The sequence below is a fragment of the Mustela nivalis genome (assembly GCF_964662115.1).
Source record: "Mustela nivalis genome assembly, chromosome: 12".
Classification (NCBI taxonomy): Eukaryota; Metazoa; Chordata; class Mammalia; order Carnivora; family Mustelidae; genus Mustela; species Mustela nivalis.
The window spans coordinates 11,579,743-11,604,067 of NC_139031.1; the positions used below are offsets into that span (position 1 = coordinate 11,579,743).

The 24,325-nt window shown below is 39.8% G+C and overlaps 1 protein-coding gene across 2 annotated transcripts in view; it reads right to left on the bottom strand.

Annotated features, from left to right (window-relative positions):
* Window positions 1–24,325, bottom strand: part of MGAM (maltase-glucoamylase) — an 88,718-nt gene that overhangs the window by 46,591 nt on the left and 17,802 nt on the right. For both annotated transcript variants that reach the window (XM_082693846.1, XM_082693847.1), the window contains exons 2-14: window positions 21,493–21,619; window positions 19,717–19,829; window positions 10,570–10,690; window positions 9,409–9,518; window positions 8,707–8,858; window positions 7,983–8,154; window positions 6,193–6,292; window positions 4,370–4,482; window positions 3,728–3,853; window positions 2,381–2,512; window positions 2,110–2,226; window positions 1,768–1,881; window positions 570–654 (exon numbers count right to left, since the gene is read on the bottom strand). In XM_082693846.1, coding sequence (XP_082549972.1) covers window positions 570–654; window positions 1,768–1,881; window positions 2,110–2,226; window positions 2,381–2,512; window positions 3,728–3,853; window positions 4,370–4,482; window positions 6,193–6,292; window positions 7,983–8,154; window positions 8,707–8,858; window positions 9,409–9,518; window positions 10,570–10,690; window positions 19,717–19,829; window positions 21,493–21,619 — 1,582 coding nt within the window. The remainder of the gene's footprint in view (window positions 1–569; window positions 655–1,767; window positions 1,882–2,109; window positions 2,227–2,380; window positions 2,513–3,727; window positions 3,854–4,369; window positions 4,483–6,192; window positions 6,293–7,982; window positions 8,155–8,706; window positions 8,859–9,408; window positions 9,519–10,569; window positions 10,691–19,716; window positions 19,830–21,492; window positions 21,620–24,325) is intronic.

Sequence of the window (24,325 nt, forward strand, 5' to 3'; positions counted from 1 at the left end):
TAGCTTTCTTCAAACTACAGCAAATGCTGGGATTCTGGGGCCATCCCCTGAGAGATGGTGTTGTTCAGAGGTCAGCCAGAGCTCACTAGTATATTCAGGGACTCTGATTCCCTTCAAGGCCATGGGTCCTGGCTTCTTTTTCATCCTACATTTCACATCTGTTCTTCACACTCTTGGAATCACCAGACTTCACCCTCATCCAAAGAGCAAGCCCAGTTACACGGTCTCTTTCTAGTAAGCCCTGACCTCGAGGGATACACACTACAGAATAATACCAACTAACCACTAGCCTCTGGCTTCTGTGCTGAATGTTCTCTGGACCTTGCCCTAGAAACAGCTCAGCCTGTTGGTAGAAAGATTAGTGGCCCCCTTTGAATTTATGCCTCATTTAGGAGAGCTTGGAGTGCTTTGGTTTTCTTTCCTAATTTTCTGTATATATTACTCACATTTTCCCCTCCCTACGTACACTTATGCACAAACTCCCTTACCGGGTGGTTCGTATCTATCCTTATGAATGTAGAACGCCCAATATGCATTGCCACTTTAATTATACTACCACCAAGACTTACTAGGAGTGAATGGGGGGTAATTTAGATTGTTCGTGGAACATCCTGAAACGGAACCATCAACGAAGTTGGAGATTTCATTCATATCCTACAAGACAAAGAGTAAAACTACCACAAAGGAAGAGTAACATTCCCCCTTATGTTGTACTGATGTTTGTCTCCTTTTTTGTTTTTTTTAAGAAATCAGAGAAATGATTCTAGATATTTCATCTTTAAAGAGGTTCTTATGCACATGGAGGGAAATAGATGTTCCTGTCTTTTCTACCCACAGAAGCTTTCACAGAGAAAGTTCTTAAAATCCCTTCAAAATGCTCTATGTCTGTAATCATGGAAAATGAAAAATGTTCAAAATCATTAGGTGATAAAAGATCGCGATTCATATGCTTCTATATATATCAACTTATATGTTATCTATATACCCCAATACAGCTATGAATGCACACATATTCTATCTATCTATACATACATATATGTATATATATATACACTAGATACACACACACACACACAAATACATACCTAGAGAAAGTGAGGGGGCAAGCCCATGCCAACAGCCGGGCAGATGAGGGTTCTGGGAAGATGCGTACCAAAATGTCGATGGTAGATGTTTTTGGTTAACATTTTAGAGGGTTTTTGCTTTCATCTTTTTAACTTTCTGTATTGTTCAAATTTTCTGTACTTCTCTTAAAAATAGAAAAAAGTTCAACTCTAGAGCTCCCTAAATTTTGCTGAACATCTGTTGCTTTGAATTTGTTTCCATTTGATATCGTATGTGACATTCGTCCTTACCACCCCCACAGTTTTGTCATGCACCCAGGGACTTTGGTTCTGATCGATTTGTTCACTGAGTCCAAAGAAAAGAGCTCTTGCTGTGCTGGCAACTGAATAAACCAATATACGTTTGAGACAATATAAGGCATATATGACTGATTTTTATGTCTTTCAACTCATTCATTTTAAAAGAAAAGCTGGATTCAGGAAAAAAAAATTTCTGAGTTTACTTCTAGGCCTAATGATCTGATTTAGATTCTAAGCTACATGTTTCAGTAAGATTATTTGAATAGTAACATAAGGAATATCAGAATGACTGCCCTATGTGCTTTTTTTCTCCTCCTCTTCCTGCCATGTTCCTTGACTCAATGATATAGAAACACACAGTCTGAACATTAGTCACCGAATATTCAGAGTATTAAGAACTCACAATCCAGATTCCATCAAACTCTACTTGGTTGTGGAAAAGCTCAAATTCTTTTGCCCACCAAACAGCACAGTTGGGGTTGGTATAATCAGGAAACACAGTTTTTCCAGGCCAGACCTGCAGGAGAAAAAGAAAAACACTGATCAGAGTCAATTAAATGAGTATAGAGCTAGGTGGCTGTTAGGGGTCTGGGGCTGAAGGGACAGGGAGACATGTGTATCCCCAGCATATATAAGGCATCTGAAGTGTCAAGACAATTAAACACATGCAAACACATACATGTGCGCACACACGTACACTCTGCCACAGCCCTATCACCAGTTCCCAGGCCCCCCGTTTAGTTACCTCCCCAATGAGTGGGGTCACCCCGTCTGAAGCATTCACCCATATCTTCATGCTGGAACCCCTATCATACGGGCCATAGGGATTGCTGGGGGAAGAGCTGTTGGAGATGGCTGGATCCTAAGAAAAGAAAAAACACAATGGAGAACCTAGCTTCAAGCTCGAGGCCCAGAAAGGAGACTGGGAATTGGGGGGTGAAGGAGAGGGAGGTTGCTGTAAAGGTAAGGAAGAGCCGGCACCTGATGATCCAGGGGGAAAAGAGGATGGCCCGTACCACGATGATGACCAGCTTCTGACTGTTACTGTGTAACTCTTCAACAAACTCAGGGAAGCCTTTAAAATTGACTGGGTCGTAAGTGAAGTCCTTCCTCGCATCCATGTAATCAATATCGGCATGCTGGACATCCTGAAAGCATACACAAACTCCACAATTCAGCTCGCGGGACATTCCCTGTTCAAATGACTCAGTCAAATCATCACTGTTATTATCCACCATACACGCTGACTGCATGCGGGGCTCGAAGCCAGGTTCTTGATCAGTCCCTAGCATCTAAGTGCTTGTTTTCCAATAGCAATTTCAAAAACAGAGGACCCGTTGTGTCCCTAAGGCCTGACCCTCAGCCCTGGAACCAGGTTAACTGCATCACCTGGCCTTGTCAACCGGCCCCCTCCGTCACTCAAAACCAATCTAACAAATAAACCACACCAATCACAGCAAATCACTAAGGCTATCAAAAACAGGTGGTGTAACTGGGTGACCAGTAATGAGGCCGCCATGTGATGTGATGGGTTTATAAGCAACTAATGAATCGTTGAACACGACATCAAAAACTGCTGATGTACTATATGCTAACTGAACATAATTAAAAAATATATGTATCTCTACCTAAATCCTACCCCATCCACAAACGGAAGGAGAGAAGAGACAGTCTGTCCTACATCTCCTGCATTTTACTCCTCGTGTTTTGTTTTGTTGCTTCTCTTCTAACTCCAGTGTTCTTTGGCATTTGTTTTTTCCTAATTCTACCTGTATGAAACTGACACTTGCTCTAGGACCTATGTGCCTGACTCCAATGGAAAGGTGTGGGGAAGAGAAGAGGATTATTCTAGAGATGACTGGGCTTTTTCCTTTGTACCTACTGAAAAGCCTCATGCTCCAAGACAGAAGAGACATGTTCAAATTTAGCCATTCAAAATATTAAAATATTCTATTTTTAAATGTTCATACTATATGGTTTTGCTCACTTAAACTAGGGAAAGAAGTGCTTTGAGAACTCAAGTAAAAACACATTATATAAATGTAGTCAATACAATAGCATAAGAAAATTTTACTAATAAAATGTTCTAAGAAAAACAGACACAAACAGACTGTATTCCTAACCCCAAAATTGTGGTCTCTAAGTATCATTTCCTATTAAAAAAAAAAAAACAACAAACAAAAAACAACTAGTTCCTTAAAGGAATGGCCAGTGCAGCAAGAAAGTTTAGCATTCTGAATATATAAAAATCTTTTTTATTATAGATACTTAAAAAATAACTCGGGCAGAGAAATTGTAAGCAGTTGTTCTTACTCCTCAAGGGAATCCGTTTATTTCCGGAGTTGACTTAAAGCCTTACTCACGTAAGGGAGCCCTGCCGCACGGTTTCTCTCCATGACTTCCTTCAAGCTTTCCAGTGTTCCATAATCATAACGACTGAGATGGAATCCAAGTGCCCAGTATGAGGGAAGGACTGGCCGTCCAATGAGCTGAAAGAAGTATGTGAAATGAAAGTTAGCAAACACTTGATTTTTTTAAAGATTGTATTTATTTATTTGACAAAATCACAAGTAGGCAGAGAGGCAGGCAGAGAGAAAGGGGAAGCAGGCTCCCTGCTGAGCAGAAAGCCTGATGTGGGGCTCAATCCCAGGACCCCAGGACCCTGCCTTCAGCTCATGACCTGAGCTGAATGCAGAGGCTTTAATCCACTGAGCCACCCAGGCACCTTGCAAATATCAATTTTTAACAAAATGCTGTAAGCACTGGTTTGGGGGCACATGATCTACTCTAATTTCCAACATACCATTTCATGAATGTAGGAATGTTAGTCTATTTTCCTAGCCCCTTTATAAATCATTGAGAGTAGGAGTGATTGTAGTAGCAGATTTATAATAGCTGCTTATAACAGCAGACTTTTGTGCCTCACATCTGCATATTAAATTTACTTCTCTTTGTGCTTCTTGGGATTTATTTCCTCAGTTGTAGTCATGGTATCGTAAGTTTACCTCTAGATACTCTTGAACAACTTGCTCTGGAGTGTTTCCCAAAAACACATAGAAGTCGAGAATGCCCCCGATGGTGCGGTAAGTGACAGCTGGGGTGGGCTGGAGGGCAACCTCTTGCAAGATTTAGAAGTGGAAAAAAAGTAAAAATTAGAATTTACTCTAGAGTAATGAATGCAGAGTTTTAGACTGGAGGATCGCCAATCACCTGAATATTAAGAAAGTAAATCTAACACCTCAAATTTTGTATACAAAGGGAGACATTCTGATGATCACGGCACATGAAAGGTAAAGCATTTGTTCCATGACTGACTTTGGTCACTGGTGACTTGAGCGTTTTCATTCCCATGTCAGGACTCAGGCTTTCATGAAAAATAGTTTCACAAAGGGGTCCAGACTAAGCCACTGTAGCACAGAAGTTATTTTAAGCAGAAGCCATTTGAGCTTCTGAAATACCTTATCAACAAAAAGCAGGACTTCCCAAAAGAACCCAGTTGTCATAAATTCCCACCCCCAGAGCAACTAGAATCTTCTCCGAGACAATACATTGGCACCATCGCCAAACAGACATTGTTACAAGAATATCCTACCCCCCAACTGTTCTCCAAAGGGCTCATTTATCTTTCCAAAAAGTCATGTGTTTTCCCATGAGTACTCTTATCTCCCTCTCATTTGCATAGCTGGAATATAAGCCCCAAATCCTAACCACCCCTCTGAGAAGTTACTCTTCCCTGAGCACTCTCCTGTGTACCCACGCTGCACATGGAAATAACCTGTCTTTTCTCCTGCTAACCCATCTCTTGTCAATTTGATTCACAGGCCCCTAAATACTGGATTGGCGAAGGCAGAGGAAAACTGTTTCTTCTTGACCTTCACAACTACAGAACTTGTTGCTCTCGCCTCACACCCCATCATCGTTGCAGGAATGTAACCCATTGGACAAACTGAGTCACCAGCCTCAGTGAATCTCACTCATGCAAAAGCCAAGCTTAAAAAAAAAAAGGTCAGAGATTATATTATAAACTCCAAATCCCCCTAAGACCCAATCACAATTCTCAGAGGTGAAGTTTCCCCATTGCCTTAGTTTGCATTTAGGAATAAAAAGCTTCAGGATTTACTGAAATGTATTCTTTGTTCATAAGAACAACTCACACAGGGTTGTTCATGAACAAGGGTTCATGAATGCACTTGGATGCCACAGCAATGTTTACTTTCCAATACTATAATCATCTTACTATAGACCTGAAACAGTTTGTGAACTATCCGTGGGCCATGCTTTGAGCACCTCTAATCAAGTCCATTGATTCTCAGTTGAGAAGTAGGGATCAATATCGCATCAACCCTGGGAGATTCTAATACATCTCCTCTTCTCCTGTGGTGATTGACTGCCACTGAGATTCATTGTTACTGATGCAAGCAGAAAAAAAGTAGAGAATCATTGATTCAATCTAAACCTTCAAGATGGGGAAGTTACCTACTTTCTGGAATCCTCTGATGTTACACTGTTTGGTCTTAAACAAACTGATCTTGTAGGGCATGACCCTTGCCACTCCACTTTGCCTTGCTACCACTATATTGTCTGAATGAAATATTCATTGCTTGGTTTAGCTGAATCTGAGCTATGATTCAGGAAAATCATAAGTTAGGAGAGAAAGCCTATATATGGTTACCATATAACAACAGGTAATGAACTAGGGATGGGACAATCAAAGAACATGTGAGTCCCTGAGCTATGGCTCAGCCATTCCTCAAGGGCTCCATTCCATTTCTCATTGTGCTGAAAATTGCTCTTATGCATTTTTATGAATATTCCTTTTGTCTTTTACCCATGGCATTGCTGTTCATCAGAAACACTCCAAAAGACAATCCGCTAGCATCTTCAAGACACAGGAAGAATGTCTGTGTACCATATAAATTAGTTCCATCCTGCAGAAAGAAAATAATAGAAAACTTACCATCTAATAATTTAAACCCCAAATGACTAGAAATGTTAGTTGTGTGAGAAACTGACAGGGAACTCATGGTCAGAAGACACAGATCAATCCTTAATATATCAAGTCTAGATTTGGTTGATGTCAACCAAGTGAATTAGTGTTCTCTTATTGAGTTGAGTCAGTTATGACTATTTATCTAGTAGAAATGTGAGAGCTTGGGATACTTGTCAAAATGTAGGAGAACAAGAATTTTGAAACCATAGTTCAAAAAATCTCTTCTCTCAAAGAGGCTTAACCTAATTCCATCTGCAAAAGCTCCATCAAGCCTTAATATGAATCAGACATCTTTCTAATGTGCAACTAGAGGGAGCTCTACTCAAGATATCTTGGTCTTCTAGTCTCACTAAAGTCTAGACTTTAGAACGTGAGCTGAACTTCTAACACTTTAGAACAGTAGTTCTCAACCTGGGGCTTCATCCCAGTCCAATTAGAACAGAATTCCTGGGGGTAGAAGCAGGCATTGATATTTTGTTAAATTTCTCCAGGTGATTCCAATGAGTAGTCATGTCTGAAATCACTACTCTAGAACAGCATTTCTCAAAATTTGGTGTGCACAGAAATTATATATGAATGATAGTTAAATGTGGATTTGAATTCTAATACGTTTCTCCCATAGTGATGCCCATTTGAATAGCAAAGATCTCAGGCTCCTTATTAAATGATACCCAGGAGAGCTGCTCTGACTCCAATTCCCTGTCTTTCTGATAGGCATATGGTAGAGTGAAGAATGGCTTTACATTACTCAGGCCAGGGGTTAGATCCTATCTCTGCTATTCCAAACTTACTTTTAAACATTGAACTACTTCTGAGCCTCAGTTTCTCACCTGTTGAATGGAATCAATTATACTTAATTTTTAGGGTTCTTTTAATAAATACAGACCATATATTAAAAGGATCACTTAATACATATTCCAATGATCTCCTTTATTCGGAAACTCATTCTTCTTAATTAGGCAAGTGGCTGAACATATCTGTAGGTAATATTGCTGAGCCTACAAAGTATCTCTGATTTGGATTTTCACAGTCAAAGCAAAATAAAAATGAAAACAAAAACAAAATCAAACAAAACAACAACAACAAAACTCTGTCTTTTATTCTTTCACTGCCCCAAACACTATTCATATGGGAATGAGCAAGACAGTATTTTTGTTGATATTTTATCCTATTTTACTGACGAACCTGGTATAAATTGGTCATCTATAAAGCCCAACCTAAAATATATGGAGATAATAACCCACCTATTGTGCAGAGTCAATATTAGTAATGTCTTCTCCACAACTAGTTAGTTCAAAAGGAAAATAAAATGGAGAGTAGTTGGCATTTATTGAGCCCTTTCTATTTGGCAGACACTCTTCTAGAGACTCTGTGTAGATAAATTCTTCTAATTCCCTTCACAGTCCTATGAGGGAAGTATATTCCCCTTGTTTTATAGATGAGAAACTGGAGACACATAGAGGTAACTCACCCAGCACCACAGAACTGGTGAGTATCAGTGTTAGAATTCAAACATAAATAGCCTCACCCTAGAATCTCACTCTTAACTATTATTCTATACTACTTGGAGTCATCTTCAGAAATGAGGCTGACCGGTAGTGCAGGGGGGGCCCATCCTTAAAGCTTACCCCATTGGGGGTTGTGTCCCTGGCAAACATGGCCCAAGTCTTCCAATTCATATCATGCCGGTACTGTTGGTGCACCTGTTCTCCCAGACCATACACGTTAGCACTGGGCAGTCGCATGGAGAGCTGCAGGAACTGATCGGCAAATATGAGGGGTCCAATGCCTGAGTCCAACCTAGACGCCGGTGCAAAATTCAGGGACAGGTGGGCAAGTAGAGTGGAGAGGACACACCTTTAGAAAAGTGTCCCTTACATCTTAATGACTCCTATCCCCTGTTTAACTGGCCCCATTTGCCCTCCCATAGACACTAAGAGATCAGGAATTCTTTTTCCCTTAGAGACCCTATGATACTGCCAAAATATTACTCTTACGTTATAATAGATGTTCCATAAATAGTTACTGGTGGATACATGGATGGAGGAATGGAAAAATAAAGAGGAAAAAAAATGATGACACGGTAATAAAAATGAAGGGGAAAAAAATGGCCCAGCCCAGTGCCTGGCCTCTAATAAATGCTTAATTATAACTATGACAGCAGAAGCAGCAGCAGCAGGAGGAGGAAAGAGGAAGGTGGAAGAAAGTACACATTCGAAGAGTCCTGTCACCAAAAGTGGGCTCACAACCTTCAGGAACATTGTTGCAATGCATGCACCCTTCCTCAGGCTTGCAGACCTCCCTCCCCATGTCCTTCCTACTCGGATCCCCAGACAGGTTTTTAAAACTTACAAAACACGGTTATTACTTCTTCTGATCACTTTGATGCTAAACGGCTGTTGAGAGACCGTAACTTCATAGGTCAAGGGAGAAGCAGCACTTCCTTTGAAAGGTTGCACATGTTCATGAGGTACTTCATACCTGTCCTTGCTCTGGTCAGTTAGCTGCCCGGGACATGAAGGGAAAGAAAGCCAAAATGAAAACTCCTCAGTATTTTCAAAATAGAAACCTCCCTACCCACAGCAGTGTTTCCCAGTGACTCTGCTCATGGTACTGAACTCAGGCACTGACCCAAATGGCATGATGTCTGAGGTAGATTTATCCATTATATTACCAAATTCAAATGTTTAACACCTGGGCAGAAGTTAGTCTTTTGGTAGAAATAGACATTGTAAGTCTTCAGAGATGGACTAGCTCTAGACTTTTCACAGCTGTGATCATTCTTTTTCTTTTCCCTCCTGACTACATTTCACATGGTATTAGGGACAAGTAAACGAAAATCAGATTTCACTAGTTGACTCAAAATCTACATTCAGGAAGTTACCACACTGAAGGAAGGCTACAGACGACTCAACATATAGGTACTACAAAAAATAATGTCAGTAGAGAAAAATGCTTCCATTAGCAATACTGTCAGTCTTGTAGTAACTGCAGCCATCAGGGAGAGAACAAGCACTTTTCAAAAAGATTCTTAAAGAATAAACAAACCACAACCTTAAAGTGGAAACGATTGGACGTCTGGTATTCCGCTGTGAGAAGGACATTGTTGACATCATTTCCAAATAGGGATGGGGAAGGCAACCTTTTCAACTGGGCTGTGAATCCTAGTATGTAGAGGGAAAAAGGTTTACATAGCCGGCTGTGTAAACTCCCAGGAAGTAGCCATATTTATGTCAAAGGGGCTGTGAAGAGCCTTTATTTCTCAAAAGAAGGGAGGAGCGATGTCTCCCATCAAACACTACCATGGGGCAGTGTGTGAAGCGAGGCACAGGCACTACCTTACCCATGCTTCTCGTTTAAAATATCAGCTTGAAACCTCCCCGCAAAGGCCTAATTCTCATTCCAACAGTCCATCAGCCATTCTGTGTTAATCACATACCCCTTACACTCTTATCCTTTGATATATATAGATATATAGATAGAAAGAGAGAGAGAGATCTATATGGATATAGAGATAGAGATATCTGGATATATCTCTATCTCTGTATCATTCCTTCTCAGTTATTTTCATGTTACATTGCAGGTGATCATATATGCTGATGCCATCTTCTGGGTTCCATGGTACACCAGGTGAGAGCTGAGACTGTATTAGAAAAGGCCACGGGCCAAGACCCTTAGAGAGAAAGCAAGTCTCTTCCTTTATGCTAAGAGCTTCCCCAAAGTAGTCACCCTCTGTTATCTCTCAGAAGGTTCATTATTATCCTCTGCATTTTGGGGTGGGAGAAATGAGAAGAGACATTTGGTTTATGAACACTGATATTGATGAGCTAACTTTCATAAAATGTTGATGAAATTGGAATTGTTTCCATATCATCAAAATCACATTGTATTAGTTATGAGTAGTTTCAGAGGTTACTGAGTCCAAATCCCTCTCTTTAAAAGTTTGAAACTTGGGAATCAAAGATGTCACGATGATTGTACAAGGTTACTAAGGGACATAAAGTAGAGCCAGGAATAGACCATGTAGCCTAACTGCCAAGATTGGATTTTTTTTCCCTTGATGCCAAAATAGATCCCAGCCGTTGCTTAAGAGCAGTGCCCACCTTCTGTCACAGGCGGTAGTGTGGCTGTGCAGGGTGATACTCTGCAGGCTGCTAAGGCTTTCCTCTGTAGCAAATAGAAGGTCTGGAGCTCCCATCTCATTGTCTGGCTTACCTGCATTTGTTGTGACAAGGTCACCCTCCATTTGATAACCATGACTTCTAGAATAGTAGCACCAGGGCACACTTATGGTCCCCTGAGGTCTCCAGCAGCACCCACGCTGATCACATGTGGCCTGAAATAAGAGATTAGTCAAATAATTTCATGCATTTGTACAACACTATCATTTACAAATGTATTTTGAGCTTATGGTATCATTAACCTCATTTTATAATGATATTTAGAGAAATTGTGCTGTATCCCAGTCAATTCACAGCTTGTACTCAAAATTAATTTTTTTGCCAATGCCCTACCCTGTTATTATTATTTTATAATAATATAGGGACCACAGTGCAGTCCCACATCTGCCTTCACAATAAAACTGGTAACTTTGTTTAAATATCTTAAACTTCAGTATAGTTATACCACCAGAATCTCCAAATTACAAAAGCAGCTTCACTTATATTGGTTTGGTTTAAAAAAAAAAAAAGACTTTGCTTTATTCAGAAACTTTGAGATCAAATCATTTTTGACTTTTAAATATGTCTATTATGTGTGTGTTACATATACGTGATAGATATATACATACATACATACGTAGTCTCTCAACTTCTCCCAAAGCAGGAAGTAATTGTTCCTTGAAACTCAAAGAGATTCTAATTTTTAGTTAAGAAAGGTGTCCACTTTATGCCACAATTAACAACAGAATCAAGTGGAGACTAAAATGAATACAATCCCTCTCTCACGTCAACTAATTTATTTGGGAGGAGCACCAGGCTAACTACAAAAAAGTACAAAGAAACCTCTTCCTCTTGAATGTGAACTAGACCTAGTGACTTGTAATGAACAGAATAAAGCAAAAATAATGGGATTCTGCTTCTAAGATTAGATTACAGAAAGATTATGTCTCCTGTCTGGCTTGCTCTCTTTCCCTTACTCTTCTGAAGCAAGGGACTAAGGGAGGTCTCCAGCCAATGGCCTTCTAGGAACAGAGACTCTCATCCAACAATCCTGGAGGATCTCAATCCTGCCAACAATCCCATGAATGAGCTTGAAAGTGATCACACCCAGTCCCAGAAGACGCTTCAACCTCAGTTTTCTAAAAGACTTTGAGCCAAAAGCATCCAGCTATGTCAAAGTCAGATTTGTTACCATAATAAAAAAAATTACGTTCATTGTGTTAAGCCATGAAGTTTTGGCATAATCTGTCACAAAGCAATAAATAACTACTACATCCTGCTATATATTTTACAAATGAAGCACCTGAGACAGGCAGAAGTTCACAGAGGTGCAGTTACCTGCCAAGCTTGCTCAGTGAGCTACTGGGAAGGCAAGCACCAAAACTTAGTTCTCTTGCTATCTACTGCCTTTTTCCTATACTCTGGGTTCAATTTCTGTTTAAGCATATTTTCAGGAGGACACGGCCATGCTTTGCAAATGATAAGACAAAGAAATGGTTTAGGTTTATGAACCATTGGATCTAATCACATGCTTATTTTTACATGAATACTAATTTAAAGATGAAAAAACCGTGCCCATCTGTGGATGATATGGCTGTGGGATCCGACTGCACCATGAATTCCAATTAGCAGGGTTTTGTGGGGGTTTTTTTTCCTTTTATTTATTTTTTTTACTTTATTTATTTTTTCAGTGTAACAGTATTCATTGTTTTTGCACCACACCCAGTGCTCCATGCAAAACCTACTCAGTTGAAACCTCAGTACATCAGGCAAAGAGAAAGGTGTTAAAAAGGGTGTTAAACAGAATGGTTTCTGCACACTGTTCAGAGGTTAATAATTTCTTCATTGGAATGGAAGGGGCAAAGATCAAAGAGTGCTCAAAGAAGCCAGAAAAGTGAATGTTCTCTGTTGGCTAACTTGAAAATGCCAGTTCTTGCAGTGGCCCTAAGCAGTCACGAGGAGTGGAAAGAGAAGCTTGGTGCACATAAACAGGAGAGTAAAAAGGATGTGAAACCTAGGAAAATCGTCGTAAAGAAAAGCTGTACAAAATGATGATGTGAATAGGACTGAAGGCACATATAAAGAAGAATTAGAGCCAAGACACAAATGTCCTTTTAAGTTCATCTGAGAATTTAAATTTAAGAGGAATTGCTGAAGTAATATAGCTGATGTAACTTCCAATACAGTATTAAAAGCTCCAGGGGAAAAAATCCTCAAAGCAAAAGAAAATTAAAAAAAAAAAAAAAGAAAAGAAAGAAGACATAGTTATGGGCATAGGGTGGGGGACAAGTAGGGAGCAGCACATAGCAAAACAGAACAAATGGAAAACACAAAATAAGACCTTCGGGGAAAATGTATCATGTCCATTATCACATGTCATCCGCCAGTACTTTCATGGTTACTAATCATAGGAAACAGAGAGCTGTAGTACAGCTCCTGGCTCATGCTTGGTAGGCATTTAATAGACAGACTGGCCTGAGAACACTGCTTCATTTCACAGACAAAGATTTGATAGTCTGCAAGGAAACAAGACTTCATGATCAAGTCACAGAGTTTTTCAGAAGCAAAGCCAGGACTAGAACCTGTACTGTGGCTCCCCTAACATCCTACTGCTCAAGGGCTACACTCTCAGTTCAAGGCATAGAGCACTAAACTTAAGTCTGTACACAGGACCTGACAGCTCACTGCTCTTCCTGGCACCACATAATGGCTCTTAACTAATGCTGTGTAAACACAGAGTAATTTTGAAGGTGGGGACTCTTAACGATCTCCACAAAATGCAGTTTGCTGGCTGATATTCATAAATCTTGAGCCATTAAACACTTATTGATAAGAAAATGGAATTTGCAGAATATAAAACAAGCCAATAAATTAAACAATAAATAGATAATTACTGAGTATGCCTGCTATAAAATATGACATAACTTCTGAATAAGAAAGATGGCAACTTCTCAAACATCATCATAAAGATTATCATTAGTACTATTGTTAACTGTAGGACTTACTGTAAACTGTTCTCAGCTTACCCATTCTACAAGATAGTTAGGATATGCCAGTTTATTTTAAGCATGTAAACCTGCTCTTCTTTGTTTATACAATACGCTCTTTTTTTATGTTCAGCTAGCCAACATACAATACATTCTATCCTGAAAATCAATGAGCTTAAAATTACTGTCTACCAGCTCTTTCCTTAGCTGGGTGTCTGGAATTGACTACATCTTTCTGCTCCCAGCCATCAACAGGATCTTTCAACTCTGGGATTATGGGTAAAAGGTGCTGGGATTATGGGCAGAAGGTCTCACAAGGAAGTAGAAAGTGATATGGTCTTTCAGAATGGACAGGTTTTGGGTAAGTGTGAGAGCTGTCTCTAAAATCTGCATGGGAGAATGACCTATGTGCAGCTTGAGAGGCACAAAGGTTAAACAGGGTCTAAGATGACACACTGAGCATTTGAACTCAACACAATAAACAGTAAGGAAGGCTGTAAGTACTCCAGCTGGGTATCAATATAAAAGGAGTAGGATATTCAAGAGGGCAGTTTCAATCCTGTGTGTAATGGCACAGGTAGGGGAGAGATGGAATTGAGAAGAGGTGCTGGAAGTCTATGGGAATAAGCCACGTGTGCGGTGGGGAAGGGCCAGCATGACCAGGTATGAAGGGAAATTAAGTGCTTATTCTGGGAAACACTGTCAAGGAACGTGTTTAAAACACATGAAATATTGTTCAAAAGGCTTGAAGGAAGAGCCAGGCAAGAGTTCTGCTCTCCTACTACGGAGATAAGAAGCATAACAGGAGTACGAACAAAATCTGATGGTTGAGGAGGGGAAACAGAACTGATGAGGAGTGATGAGTTCAGGCGAGGTGTTCATGGGACGCCCAAGGGAGATGCCCTGCAAACAGCTGCCAACCCAAAACTAAAGATCAGGCTAGAGATTTTGATAACTGAGTCACCCTTTTTTTTCTGTCCTGAGATTCATCGAAGAGACCCTTGGAGCTCATTCTCTCCCAAGATGTCTCTAAGAGTATACCACGTGGTTTGGCAAATTCATAGGATCCCTTCTCATTATTGGGAGTTAAAAACAGTGGGATCTACAACAAAGAATTATCTGAAGGGGAATTTATACTGTTAGTTCTTTATAAGTAATCAGGGAGGAGAGAGAGAGAGAGGAGTGATAAAATGGTACAGTAATGGCCTCAACACTGGAACATTCCATTAGCCAGGTATCATATTCATAATTTCTTCCCACTTCTCTACTCCACACATCCATGTACTTCCCTTTAACATGCACATTATATAAATACATCATCATCCATAGACTCAGCCTCTCGACAATAGTCTGGGGAAGCATATAACAGCCAGGATACTTGAAACATGCACCAAAATGCCCAAGCCATAACTTCTGTGAAAAAACAGGCCACTGAAAGTACTCCCAGAGCATTTCTCTCTGGCTGAGCTAAAGAGGAGCAGGTCAATGAATGAATGCCAAGGTCATAGTTTAATGCAGTTGGTACAACATACGAAAAGAGTCAAAGTTCATTTATTGAACCATAATCTTGATACCACAGAATTTATGAAAGGTCTTACAATAAAACCCCAAAGAAACACTGCTGAGCCAATAATGACATCTGAAGTTCAATAATCAATATCAAGATGAGGTGTTGTAGGAGAGTGAACTTAGGATGCATTAGCCATCTAGCTGTGCTTCTAAGCAACAAGGTTCCTAGTACACTGCGACAGGGGCTAGTGAATGGGTGTGGATCAACCTTCTGCAAACCTAGCGTGCCAAACATCCTGCTTACATGGAGCGTATCTAGACCACAGCTTCCCTTTCCTATCAACAAAGCAGAACATTAATGGTTCTCTCTCATCCAGCTCTAATTTACCTTGCCATCTCAGGCATTATCTTCTCTCTGGCACCCACCCCATATCTTGGCCATATGGGACCATTTGATATGTCATGTGTGTGCCCCACAATTTCCTCATCCATTCTATTTTGAATTCACTTTTCATTCCTCCCATCTGTGTCAAAATCCTCCTTATGTTTAATTCCATACTGTCACCTTCCCCTTGATAATACTTTCTTCTCTGTGATCTCCAACATATTTCTTTTTGTATCTTAGACTTTTTCATATTCCAGTTATTTATTTACTTGGTTTATCTCCTCTACAAGAATTTATGAGAAGAAAAATATTTAGTTTAATTGAACCTATCACCCCAAATGCTGAACTTTGACATTTGGCCCCATACTGAAGTATTCTGCTTTTTTTTTCTCCCTAATACCTTCTTTTTCTTTTATTCCTGTTTTGATGTGCTCTTTTCTTTGTTTCTCAGTACATGATTCCATTCAGCCTTAAATCGTTGCTCCTAGCTTCTGTATATCACATCAAAAACCAGCTTCCTCTACGTGACTTCCCAGGTCTTCTACTATTTAAATCCACCTTTTCTTTTCAATCTTGTTTCTTCCTACTCCCAGTAGGCAACTCTAACTCTGTTCACTATTCTAAGAGGTCAAGTTCATTTCAGTCAGGGTAAGACGCCAAATAAAGGGAATTGAACACTACAATCACCTTGGTAAGGTATGTTGGTCTAACTGGAATTATTTCTTACCTTAGCGGACTTGCTCTGCAGGCTGCTGCCCTTGATGCCAGAACAGTTAGTCATGGCACTGAGTTTCCTGTCCAGGAGATTTCCTGATCCTTAACTACCCATCTCTATCCAGAGATTGGATCTTTCTCACCCTCAGGATAGCATCTGGACTTCCTGATTAGTTTTATCCCATCACTCTGCTGCAGTCTTGGGCATCTTCTCTATGTCAAGCTACTTATCTGGCTCTGGTTCCCTTCTCTGCCTTAACTTCCCACTTCCAACCCTAGTCCATCATATCTTACAGCTGATTTCATCTGTTCTTTCTTGGCTGCATTGGTTCTCATTGACTCGGCATCTACGCCCAGTCAGTCAACATCAAAGACTCAAGTTGTAACAATTCCCACTTTCCACAGTTCCCCTCTCCATGAATTGGACTGAATTATGTCCTCATAAAAGACACATTGAAGTCTTAATCTTTATACCTCAGATTTTGATCTTATTTGGAATTAGGATGATTGCAGAAGTAATTAGTTAAGATGAGGTCATACTGAAATAGGGTAAGCCTTTAATCCAATATGCCAAGTATCCTTATTCAAATGGGAAATTTGAACACAGACATACACACACAGGGAGAAGCCATATGAAGACGCAGACAGAAACTGGAGTGATGCAGCTGTAAGCCAAGGAATGTGAAGGACTGACTGCTACCACCAGAGACTAGGAGAGAAGCAGGAACAGCTTCTACCTAAGAGTGCTCAAAAGGAATCAACCTTGCCAACATTTTGATTTGGGACTTATAGCCTCCAGTAGTATAAAAGGGAAAAAAAAAAACAGAAAAGAAAAATAAAATGTCTTTTGGTATTAGGACCTTCAGACAAACCAAAACAGCAGTTTGCAAGAACACAGATATTCCAGCCAGCTTACGATAGGATGGCTAGAGAGATAAATGTGAGTGTGCCACATGCCTGCGTATCACGTGCAGCAAGCATCATATCTGTGTCTGATATAAATCTGCCACTTCATATCAATGGACTTCACTCAGAAGGCTGCCTTTTGTTTTCATTCATTCTCAGTGTGAAAGGTGACTGATACACTGTGTGTGTAATGAACTTCACAATTATAGTACTCAGCAGCAATTGCAGGGTCATAGGGAAGCTCTGTTTTTAGTTTCTTGAGGAATCTCCACACTGTTCTCCAAAGTGGCTGCACCAACTTGCATTTCCACCAACAGTGTAAGAGGGTTCCCCTTTCTCCACATCCCCTCCAACACATGTTGTTTCCTGTCTTGCTAATTTTGGCCATTCTAAGTGGTGTAAGGTGGCATCTCAAAGTGGTTTTAATTTGAATCTCCCTGATGGCTAGTGATGATGAACATTTTTTCATGTGTCTGATAGCCATTTGTATGTCTTCATTGGTGAAGTGTCTGTTCATATCTTCTGCCCATTTTTTAATATGACTGTCCATTTTGTGTGTGTTGAGTTTGAGGAGTTCTTTATAGATCCTGGATATAAAACTTTTGTCTGTACTGTCATTTGCAAATAACTTCTCCCATTCCATGGGTTGCCTCTTTGTTTTTTTGACTGTTTCCTTTGCTGTGCAGAAGCTTTTGATTTTGATGAAGTCCCAAAGGTTCATTTTTGCTTTTGTTTCTTGGCCTTTGGAGATGTGTCTTGAAAGAAGTTGCTGTGGCTGATACCGAAGAGATTACTGCCTATGTTATCCTCTAGGATTCTGATGGATTCCTGTCTCACATTGAGGTCTTTTATCCATTGAGTTTATCTTTGTGTACGGTGTAAGAGAATGGTCAAGTTTCATTCTTCTACATATAACTGTCCAGTTTTCCCAGCACATTTATTGAAGAGACTGTATTTTTTCCACTGTATATTTTTTCCTGTTTTGTCATAGAGCTAGGGTTCATATCTGGGCTCTCTACTCTGTTCCACTCGTCTATGTGTCTGTTTTTATGCCAGTACCATGCTGTCTTGGTGATCACAGCTTTGTAGTAAAGCTTGAAATCAGGTAACGTGATGCCCCCAGTTTTATTTTTGTTTTTCAACATTTCCTTAGTGATTCAGGGTCTCTTCTGATTCCATACAAATTTTTGGATTATTTGCTCCAGCTCTTTGAAAAATACCGGTGGAATTTTGATCAGAATGGCATTAAAAGTATAGATTGCTCTAGGCAGTACAGATATTTTAACAATGTTTATTCTTCCAATCCAAGAGCATGGAATGGTCTTCCATCTTTTTGTGTCTTCAATTTCTTTCAGGAGTGTTTTTTTTTTTAATTTATTTATTTTCAGCATAAAGGTATCATTATTTTTTCACCACACCCAGTGCTCCATGCAATCCGTGCCCTCTATAATACCCACCACATGGTACTCCGACCTCCCACCCCCCCCACCACTTCAATCTGAGGGGTTTGAAGAAGTGTTCTGTAGTTCCTTGAGTACAGAGCTTCTCTATGATCCTGCAATTGCACTACTGGGTATTTACCCCAAAGATACAGATGGAGTGAAAAGAAGGGCCATCTGTACCCCAATGTTTATAGCAGCAATGGCCATGGTCGCCAAACTGTGGAAAGAACCAAGATGACCTTCAACGGACGAATGGATAAAGAAGATGTGGTCCATATACACTATGGAGTATTATGCCTCCATCAGAAAGGATGAATACCCAACTTTTGTAGCAACATGGATGGCACTGGAAGAGATTATGCTGAGTGAAATAAGTCAAGCAGAGAGACTCAATTATCATATGGTTTCACTTATTTGTGGAGCATAACAAACAGCATGGAGGGCAAGGGGAGTTAGAGAGGAGAGTGAGTTGAGGGAAATTGGAAGGGGAGGTGAACCATGAGAGACTATGGACTCTGAACAACAACCAGAGGATTTTGAAGGGGTGGGGGGTGGGAGGTTGGGGGAACCAGGTGGTGGGTATTGGAGAGGGCATGGATTGCATGGAGCACTGGGTGTGGTGCAAAAATAAATGAATACTGTTTCACTAAAAATAAATAAATATATAAATAAAATAATACTCAGGAGCACTTCAGTTGGTGATCAAGAAATATTGCTGTAAATACCCAGATGCCTGCACTATCTTTAGTCTGGGGTTTATTATCTTCTTTTTTACAAAACATGGCTCTTAAAACTTTGTCCTTATTTTAAATAATGTTTTATGTACATGTATTACTTTTCACTGTAGATCCTAGACAGCCTTTGGGAATCATGAAAGGAGAGAGACAGAGAAAAGGCAAGAAACAGAGGCAGTAACAGTCAGAGAGAATGAGTAACCAAGCAGTGTTGCCAGATAAAAGACAAGTCCATTTTTAATAGAAGTCAGTCCCAAATCTTGCATGCGACATTCTTATGCTAAGAAAAGTACTCATGATTTATCAGATATCCATATTTAATTTAATCTGTCACCCCAAGGGAATTCTCTCACTCTTCTCTCCCAAAGCTGCAGGGTCTCACAAGGGTGGATACAGGATTCATTTGCATGAGACACCAATAGTTGCAATGCAAACAGTTCTCTGAGACTTACAAACAGGAAACAAACAAACAGAACAGAAATTAACAACAACAAAAACTATCCAACAGCATAAACTCATTCAAACCTTTGTTGGTGGCTGGTCAGGGATGCAATTTATCCGTTCCACTTCATTTACCACTGGGCACACAGCAGATTCAGGGGTGGTACTTGGATCTGGTGTAACTGTTGTCCCAGGATCTGGGATAATCCCAAACACAAACATAAAATGACCATCAGATGTAATATCACAAGCATTTTAACATGATTGTCATAGTTCTCAACACCTCCAAGTATATGAACTCCACTACTGATCCGTCTTCACCCTGATGCCCTTGAAGAGTACATGTTCACTTTAGAAAGCCTCATTTTGTTCTTGCTGACTGTATTTACTTCTGTGTATACTGCATCATCTCCTTCTACCACCAACACTGTCCCCTTTGAGATGGTTCATATAAGAGCAAGGAGTGTGGCTCCACCATTAAATCAAAAGGTCACCAAGGTAAGAACCAAATCTACCTTCTTCTCTAGTCCAGGGGGCAGGCAAATTATAGCCCAGGGGCCAAATCAGGTTACAGTCTGATTGCTGGAACACAGACACATCCACTTTTTAATGTATTATCTACAGCTGCTTTTCTGCTGCAGTGGCAAAATTAGTTAGTTATGACAGAGACCATATGGTCTGCCAAATCTGAAATATTAAGTACCTGGTTTTGTATAGAAAAGTTTGCAAGCTGCCCTGGTCCTTTACTTCCACCCCCAGTAACTGGTTCACAGTATGTCTGTGCACAGAACACATATGGTGTATGTTTTAGTGGATGTTACCACCCTAACCATCATAACCTCTGTTCCAGTTGTTCCATTACCAGGCATTCCCTCAACAAGGAACACTTCTGAGTGATGACGTTCTCATGTAATATAAAGTCTCATATGGCAAAAATGTAAAGGAAGGCCACCAATGTAAAAATTGGCAGTTAGGATCTGCCCAAGGGCCTTGCTTCATATTTTAAAATCAGTCACATAAAAGACACATTGATTCAATTCTAAAGTAAGGAAGTGATATTTCTTTAAGTCACTCTGCAAGGACATGAAGACAGAATAATGGGGCTTTTAATTAGCTTTCATTTCTATTCCAGTTCAAAAGTGATAGATTAAGAGAGTTCCATATTTGTGCCACTTTCTGAACAAGGGTTTTAGTTCCATGTCCAAAGTCATGGAACTTTAAGAGTTAAACAATCTTTGGGATTATTTGATATAACTCTCCACAAAAGGAAAAATTGTCAGGGCTGGGACAGAGGGACTGGGAGAAGAGAAGGATTCTAGCCACAGACATACCCTTCATCACCTGATTCATAGAAACTGTTCCTAGATATACCAGAGAAGAAACCAGGGAAAACTTGGCACAATCCAGCCCCCTTTTAGAGTAAGACAGTTCAACAAATGTTTAATTAAATAACTCTGATGGTTTTTAACTTTTTAAAAAACAGAATTTTGGCCTTAGATACTTTGATTATATACTTATTCAATTGCCTTACATATAAGGGGTTATTGGTTAATAAATGTCAATATTGTTATTGAAATGAGAATTATTCAAAGCAATTCAGCAAATTTATTTCAAGGGTCAGCTGTGAAATCCTGCACTGTGCTAACTGGGAAATAAAAGTATTGGCTTAGGCCTACAGTGAATACCTAGTGAGCTCTCACAGTTCCAGTCAAGGGCTCACCGACACACATATAACTTCCCCCTCCCTCCCCACACACACTCACAACAATGCACAGGAGAGAATCAAATCCCTGCCATTTATGAGGTTTCTGCTCTGATAAGAGCAACACATGGGGAGGGAACGCTAGAGTTCCTTGTTACCTTTTGATTCCGAAGACTCTTTAGCTGAAAGCACAAACAGAGGAATAGTGATGATAAATACCAAAAGCAGAAGAACACTGAGCATAAGCTCCAACGTCGTGAAATCTTTCAACTTCCTTCTTGCCATCTGAAAAAAAAAAATATATTTAAGTCTTATTGAATTCATAGCTAGTAATTTCCTAATGGACAAGCTTAAATATCACATAAGTAAAATGAATAACGACAAGTCCATCATGTACATACCCATCAGCAAGATTAAAAAATTATCAACTCATGATCAATCTCATTTTTTCTTTATTCTATTTACTTCTTTCCCTAACCTTGAAGCAAATCTCAGATATCTTATTATCTGGAAATATCTAAGTACTGGGGAGTCTGTGTGGCTCAGTTGATAAAGCATGTGACTTTGGATCTTGGGGTTGTGAGTTTGAGCCCCCCAATGTAGATATAGAGATTCCTTTATTGTTTTTATCTAAATTCAATTAGCCAACATATTATTAGTTTCACATGTAGTATTCAATAATTTATCAGTTGCACATAACACCCAGTGTTACATGCATATAACACACGGTACTCATCACATCATGTGCCCTCCTTAATGCCCATCACCCAGTTAATGCCCCATCCCCGCACCCATCTCCCCTCCAGCAACCCTGTTTGTTTCCTATAGTTAGGAGACTCTCACGGTTTTTCTCCTACTCTGATGACTTCCCATTCCACTTTCTGTCCCTTACCCTATCATCTTCTGCACTGTTTATTTTCCACCTATGAGTGAAACCATATGATAATCATCTTTCTCTAATTGACTTATTTCACTCAGCATAATCCCCTCCAGTTCCATCCATGTCGATGTAAATGGTAGGTATGCAACCTTTCTGATGGCCGAGTAACATTCCATTGTATATATATGCCACATCTTCGGCTTAAAATTTTTTTTAAATATTTAAGTATTAAAAAGTAAACTTCATGAAAGCTAAACAAAATATTGTTAGAACACCAAAAATATTTTTAAAATAATTCTTCAGGGACGCCTGGATGGCTCAGTTGGTTGGACGACTGCCTTCGGCTCAGGTCATGATCCCGGAGTCCCGGGATCGAGTCCCGCATCGGACTCCCAGCTCCATGGGGAGTCTGCTTCTCACTCTGACCTTCTCATCGCTCATGCTCTCTCTCTCACTGTCTCTCTCTCAAATGAATAAATAAAATCTTTAAATAAATAAATAAATAATAAAATAATTCCTCAATCATCAAATATCTAGTCAATGTTGAAATTTCTCTTATTGCCTGATAAATATTTTATAATTTGTTCTACTTTCATCAGGATGCAAGAAAATTTATATAGTGTAATTGGTTTGTGTCTGTTACGCTTTTTTTTTCCTGTTGTTTAGAGAGAGAGAGAGCGAGCCCAGGGTGGGAGGAGGGGCAGAGGAGGAGAGAATCCTAAACAGGCTCCATGCCCAGAACAGAGACTACAGGGTCTCAATCTGACAAACCTGAGATCATGACCTGACCCAAAATAGAGAGTTGGATGCTTAACTGACTGAGCCACCCAGACACCCCAGTTAGTTTTTTTTAATCTACAGGTTTGTTCTATAGATTTCCCCATAATCTGGATTTTGTTAATTGCATCTGTGGATATATTTACATGTTTCTCTGCCTTAATGTTTCCTGTAAATTTAATGATCAGATCTAGAGTTTTGATAGATGCAGGTTTGATATTTTAGCAAGAATGGTACAGAGCTGGTATACAGTCTTCTAGCAGGAGACACAAAAGATCTTTTTCATATTAACAGCCATTGGTGAGCATTTCTTAGGTCCATTATTCCATTAGTTGTGACAGTGATACTGTAATTCTACCACTTTATATACTGGATGAAATATTACTATAGAGAGAAATTCCCCCTCACCTATTACTTGGATCATAAAGACAGAGTTCATAGAGGAGAGGTAGGATAAATGTACCCAGGGGGAGTCTCTCCAAGTTAGTTTCTGGTCGTCTTTGGTAGTTTTCTTGCTCTCTGTTTTAAGATGATAACCTAGGCTCATTTTGCTAATTTCCTGACTCCAGTTCCAAACGAAACATCTCTACGGAGGCTTTTTTTTTTTTTTTTTTTTTTTACAGTGGTAACAATATTTAGAAACTATAGTTTCAGTGAGATTTGGTGAATTCTACAATGGAAGGTAACTGTTGGATCATCCTGACCAACTGGCTACCTTCGGAGTCCCAGGGAGAATTGTCAATTAAAAAAAAATACAGAAATAACACATTTACCTATGTTAGGATTGCTATAAATCCTAGCTGGGCATTAAAATATTTTGCCAAGAAGTTTAAATCAGATGTTCGGCACTCTCTTGCTGTCTCAACCTAAGTGAATCCGAATCTCTGGGGAGAAGGTTTAGATAACTGATTTTTTTTTTTTTTTAACACCACAGGTAATTCTGATATGCAACTATGTTTTGGAGACTGTGGCCCTATTCCAGGCTTATAAATTATAATAAACACGTTTCACTATGCAAAAACATATTAAGAAGTGGTGTCCATGACGTTAAAAAAAAAAAAAAAAAGAAATGGAATCAGTAGTCAGTCAGGCCCCTTAATTTTATGCATAAGCAAGGTACAGTAGGCCAAGTGCCTTGTTGAGAGTCACACAACCAAGGACTAGAACCACATTTCCCAATAAGCTTAATGTAGCTTAGCTACTGTATCTATCCTGGCAACTTTTGGTGGGCCCCTCATGGATAGAATACGCTTGAGCCTACCACAGCCTCAGGCTTCAACAACTTCCCTCAACCCATTGCTGTCCCCTTCTTCCAAACAGCTCCTGATCTCCAT